Source organism: Belonocnema kinseyi, chromosome 7 (genome assembly GCF_010883055.1).
Source record: "Belonocnema kinseyi isolate 2016_QV_RU_SX_M_011 chromosome 7, B_treatae_v1, whole genome shotgun sequence".
In the NCBI taxonomy this organism is placed as follows: Eukaryota; Metazoa; Arthropoda; class Insecta; order Hymenoptera; family Cynipidae; genus Belonocnema; species Belonocnema kinseyi.
Genome location: NC_046663.1, coordinates 34,379,100 through 34,385,258, shown reverse-complemented (window position 1 = coordinate 34,385,258; position 6,159 = coordinate 34,379,100). Strand labels below are relative to the sequence as shown.

Genomic DNA, 6,159 nt, shown 5'->3' with positions numbered 1-6,159 from the left:
ATATATCTAGTCGGGAGTGGTGCTGACTGAAAACAGATGATTTGGAGCGATTCGCGCGTCATCTGTTGGTCATTCTAAGGACTTATTGAACTACCCTCGTAGAATTGAACTGTTTTTGGTTTAAACTTAAAATATTATTTAGTTGAAATATCAAATATTATATTTTTTGTTAAGAATTTATCTGTTTTGGTTGAAAATTCGAGTACTTAGTTAAAAATTTATTTTGTTGATTGGTGATTCATCATTTTATTTGACACTTTATTTGTTCAAAATTGAACTATTTTGTTGAAAATTTAGCTTTTGTTATAGAATATTTATCTTCTTTGGGTTGAAAATTTAATTATTATCTTGAACATCTCTGTAAAATTTTAAATATTAGGTTGAAAAATCATGTATTTTATTAAAAATTAAACTTCCTGGCTGAAAATTGATATTGTTGGCTAAAAATTACTTTCTTTTGTCGAATATTAGTTTTTTTAAATTTCAAATCGATTGTTTTAACTGAAAATTGAACTTTTCTATGTTCGATTGACAATATATCTTCTCCAGTTGAAACTTGAGATATTTGGTTGAAACTTAATTTTTTTGGTTGAGAATTCATTTTTTTTTTGACAATCAGTTTTTTTAAATTGAAAATTCATTTCTTTGGTTAATAATGCATCTTTTTTAGAAGAAAGTTATGTTTATGGGTTGAAAATTTAACAATTTGGTTCTAAATTTATTTCCATGGTTGAAAATTTATCTTTTTGTTTCAGAATTCATTTTTCTGTTGTTGAAAATTAATTTTGTTGTTATTGAAAATTCATTTATTTTGTTGCAAATTTAATCATTTGGTTAAAAATTCATTTTTTGAGTTGAAGATTTATCAATTTAGTTAAAAACGTATTATTTTAACTAAAACTTTAACTATTCCATTTTGTGTGGAGAATTTTTCATAGAAATTTAATTTTCTTAGTTGAAAATCTATGCGTTTGCTTGAAAATTTAATTATTGCATTAAAAAACGATTTTATTGGATTGAAAAATAATTTTTTACTGCTAATTTAACTGTTCTATTTCAAGGTGAATATTTTTTTTTACCTGAAAATGTAACTTTTGTGTTAACTGAAAATTAAACTATCCTATTTTTGTTTTTGATATTTATCTTTTGTACAAGTATATGTATTTTTTTGAAAAATTGTATTTTTTGCAAAAAATTATTCTTTTTTGTTGAAAATTCCACTATTTAATATTATTTTATTTAATTGAAAATTCATTTTTTTAAATAAAAATTTATCTGTTTTATTGTTTGATTAGAAATGTGTTTTTTTTTAATATCGTTTTTTGTTGTTGAAACTTTTGTTTTATAACTGATTTACCCTTAAGTTTGGAAGTCATAACAGAACGTCCAAATTTTGAACAAATGACGCCATTTTTAAAATAAATATTTTGAACAATGCATGTGATGTTAGTTCCAATTTTATTTTATTGACTTTTAACTGAGTAGTTAAATTTTTCAATTAAAAATATCAACTTTTAACAAAAAAAGGTTTATGTAGTTATGTTTTTTTCGAAGAAAATTAATGTTCAATAAAAAATGATTTTTCTATAAAACAGTTTAGTTTTGTACTAAATCGTTGAATTTTATAAAAAATTGTTTAATTTTCGAAACAAAAATATTAATTTCCTACAAAACAGTAGAATTTCCAACAAAATACTGGAATTTTCAGTTAAAAAAATGGTTTCATAACAACAATAAAAAACTAACTTGAAACTAAAATTATGAATTTTCAAACAGAAAAATGATTCTTCAAGAAAGTGGTTTAGCTTGCTACCAAGAAGTTACATTTTTAATCTAAAAATATTAAATTTTAACGAAAAATTGAACAGTTGATATTTTAACAAAAACAATTTTAATTGAAAGTAAAAACCCTTTTTTTTAGCGGAAAGTAAATACATTTCTGAATTATAATAGAGTATTTTGTTACATTGCTTGCTGCGAATGCATATTTTTTTAGTTAAAAATATAATTAGTTGCGGTTAAAAGTTTAACTTTTTTGTTGACAATTAAATTTTTTGTTTGAAGATTCATAATTTTAATTGAAAATTTATCTCTTTTTGAAAATGTGACAACGTTTTGGAAATCATTTTTTAATATAAAAATTTAGCTATTGCAGGAGAAAATTGCACTATTTTGCTGAAAATCCGTTTTTTTTTTATTTATTAAGAGTTAGATTTTTAACGGAAAATTCAACTATTCTATTTTAGTTAAAAATTCATCAGTTTGGTTGAAAATTGATTTTTTTCTAGCTAAAAATTCAACAGTTTGGCTACAAATTTAGCTTTTTTATTTGAAAATTCAAGTATTTCGTTACAAAATCGCATATTTTGTTCAAAAATATATTTTTAGGAAATGATCTGTTTCTTTGAAAGTTTCTTTTTTGGTAGAAAATTATATGTTTTTTAGGCTAAATGAAACTATTATTCCAGTTGAATATTTCATCATTTTAGTTAAAAATTCCTCTCTTTGGTTGAACATACATTTGTTTACTAAAAACTAAATTATTCAATTTTTGGTTAAAAAATTATATTTTTTAGTTGAAAATTCATCTCGCTGGTGAACAATTCAATTATTCTAGTTAAATATTCATAATTTAAGTCGAAAATTCATCTTTCCGGTTTGGTTTAAAATTCAACTATTTACCTTAAAGATTTATAATTTTAGTAGAAAATTCATGACTTGGTTTAAAAATGTAACAATTTCTTTAAAATTAGGTTTTTTGTTGTTGAAAATAATTTTTTAAAGGAAAGTATTTTTTAAATGAAAATTTAACTTAATCCAATTGAATATTCCATTATTTTATTGGTTAAACATTCATTTTTTGACTGATAATTTTATCATTCAATTTTTTGTTGAAAAATGATATTTTTTAGTTGAAAGTTCATATTTTTTGGTAGAAATTAAGCTTCTTGATAGAAAATTCAGCTCATTGGTAAAAAATTCAATTATTCTAGTAAAAAATTTGTCTCTCTGGTTTAAAGTTCAACTATTCTAGTTGAGGATTTACAATTTTAGTTGAAAATGCATCACTTTTTTAAAAAATGTATTTTTTTTAATTAGTTTTTTTGTGGTAAGTAATTTTTAGCTGAAAATTTAACTTATTGCAATTGAATATTCCATAGTTTTAGTGGAAAATTCATCTATTTGGTTGAACATTCATTTTTTCAGCTTCAAATTATAATATTTATGTTTTCGTTGAAAATTGATCTATTTTAGTGAAAAATAATTTGCTTTTGAAAATTAAACTATTTCAGTTGAAGATTCATTGTTTTAGTTGAAAACTTATTTTTTTAGTTTAAAATGCCACTATTTTAGTTGAAGATTCACCATTCTAGTTAAAAATTCAATTACTACGGTTTAGGATTTAATATTTGAGTTGAAAGTGCATCACTTTGTTTAAAAATGTAACTTTTTTTTAAGTTAGTTTTTTTGTGATAAACTCCATTTTTTTAGGAAAGTAATTTTTAAGTGAAAATGTAACTCATTGCAATTGAATATTCCATAGTTTTAGTTGAAAAATCATCTGTTTGGTTGAACATTAATGTTTTTAACTTAAAATTTTAATATTTATATTTTCGTTGACAATTAATATTTTTTAGTGAAAATTAATTTGTTGTTGAAAATTCAAGTATTTCAATTGAAGATTCATTATTTTATTTAAAAACTTATATTTTTAGTTCAAAATTCAACTATTCCAGTTGAAATTCATCATTCTAGTTAAAAATTCAACTATTACGGTTTAGTGTTTAATATTTGAGTTGAAAATGCATCACTTTGTTTAAAAATGTAACTATTTTTTTTAAAGTTAGTTTTTTTCATGATAAACTCAATTTTTTTAGTAAAGTAATTTTTAGCTGAAAATTTAACCTATTCCAATTAAATATTCTATAGTTTTAGTTGAAAATTCATCTGATTGAACATTAATTTTTTCAACTTAAAATGTAATTATTTATGTTTTGGTTGACAAATGATTTTTTTAAAATGAAAATTAATTTGCTGTTTTTGAAAATTAAACTATTTCAGTTGGAGTTTCATTGTTTTAGTTGAAAACTATTTTTTTTAGTTAAGAATATAACTATTTCAGTTGAAGATTCATCATTCTAGTTAAAAATTCATCTTTTTAGTTTAAAATTCAACTATTCCAGTTGAAGATTGAACTGTTTTTTTGAAAATCCGTTTTTTGTTGTTGTAGAAAATAAATTTTTTTTTCAACTAAAAGTTTAACTTCCATTTTTTGTCGGAAATTTAAGTATTCGTTTCATCGGGAAATGACGAAGAATTAAAAATCGTCCTTCGAATCGCCACCCTGGAAAAACGAGCCGCTTAGTCCCATTTTACGACAGTGAAATTTCTGATTTTGACAAAAATTCTTTTATCTCTTGAACAGTCTCAGACCGAAAGAAGGAGGCACCCTCAGGATCTCTGCAGTCGATGATACCGACGAAAAAGCAAAAATTGTCGACTGCCGCTACACATCAGCGTGTTCCACCATCGAGCGCAGAAGCATGGGAAGTGGTAGCAATTGATTGCGATCCTCCTGATTTAGTTCCAATGGTCCTGGAAGCCAATGACAACGACGAGGGTGACAAAGTCATTGGCGTAATATGCGGTGCAATAAAGATCTTGAAAAATCAAAGATGGAAGCCCGATACTTTGCTCTATATGGGGTTGATGTATTTGGCAAAAATACGTCCTTCCATCTTTTCGAATGACTGCATACTACACGCTTTGTCTTCCTTGTTGAAGCGAGATCAGAGCCTCAATTTCAAGAGCAAAGGAAATCCGCTGGTTCCTGTTCTCGCTGCTAATTTGCTCATGAGGGGCTTCCACGACAAGAAAAACTGGCCCGAAGGATTTATCAAGGTAGGTCTCTATTTCAATATTCCTCAATTTACGATCGAGGACCTCTGAAATCGAATGATTAAATTCATTGGAACCGGAAATTTATTTTTTGACTGAGAATTTTACAAATTAAAAAAAAATCCGTCCAATTTTGATTTTAATCGGGTTTTAAATAATTACATCACCTTTTGTCACCTATTTTCAATTTTGTCACCTTTTGTCACCTATTTTCAATTTTCTCACCATTTGTCACCTTTTTTTAGGAATGTGTCACCTTTTTCTCCTTCTTTGGGGTTTCTCATCTTTTGTCACTTTTTTTTCAATTGAAAAAGTAACATTTTATTCAAAATTACAACATGCCAGAAAAGTTACATTTTCAAACATAATTTTTAAGTTTTAATTTGAAAATATGAATATTTTCCAAGCCAGTTTAAATTTGAAACAAGGAAGACGAATTTTCAACTAAAAATACAAGTGTTCAATAAATCAGTTGAAATTTTGATTTAAAAAAATGACTTTTTAAGAATATAATGGAATTTTTAACCAAATAGTAGAATTTCTAACCAAGAGATGAATTTTTAGCCAAAAGGTGATTTTTTTTAGCAAATAGTTGAATTTACCACCCAAAAAGACAATTTTTCAAGTAAAAGAAAAAATTTAATCTAAAAAAGGATGAATTTTCGACCAAAAAATATGTCTTTTTTAACAAAATAGTTGAATTCAGATTAATTCTGGAACAGAAATATGATACTTTTTTGTTTTGTTTTTGATTAAAAGAACTAACTTTCACTTAAAAAAGATACATTTTGAACCAAATAATAGAATTTTGGAACTAAGAAATTAATTTTAAACAAAAAAAGGTGACTTTTTAAGAAACTAGTGAAATTTTCAATAAAATAATTAAACTTTCAACGAATTTGTAGAGGTTTTAACTAAACACCAAAAATATAATATTAGACTTCAATAAAAATTATTAACTCTATAACATAAAAGATGAATTTGTAACAATTAAAAAATAAAAATTTTCCACCAAAAGATAAATTTTCAACCAAAAAATATTAATTTTCTACAAAAGTTTAAATTTTTGACCGAAAACTTTTGTTGTTATTTCATGTTCTTGTTTTCAAAATTAAATTGTTTTATAGATAATAAGTCTTTTTGGTTTGAAAATTCAACAAAGGGGGAGGGTCGGTAAGGCCGGTTTTTGGCCTAATTTATTTTTCGACCAAAAAATCTGAAAAAATCATGGTAGTATCTTATAAGTATCCCGAGTCGATT

The 6,159-nt window shown here is 24.5% G+C and overlaps 1 protein-coding gene across 4 annotated transcripts in view; it reads left to right on the top strand.

Annotated features, from left to right (window-relative positions):
- Positions 1 to 6,159, top strand: part of LOC117175935 (integrator complex subunit 1) — a 64,359-nt gene that overhangs the window by 13,839 nt on the left and 44,361 nt on the right. For all 4 annotated transcript variants that reach the window (XM_033365791.1, XM_033365793.1, XM_033365792.1 and 1 more), the window contains exon 4: positions 4,427 to 4,902. In XM_033365791.1, coding sequence (XP_033221682.1) covers positions 4,427 to 4,902 — 476 coding nt within the window. The remainder of the gene's footprint in view (positions 1 to 4,426; positions 4,903 to 6,159) is intronic.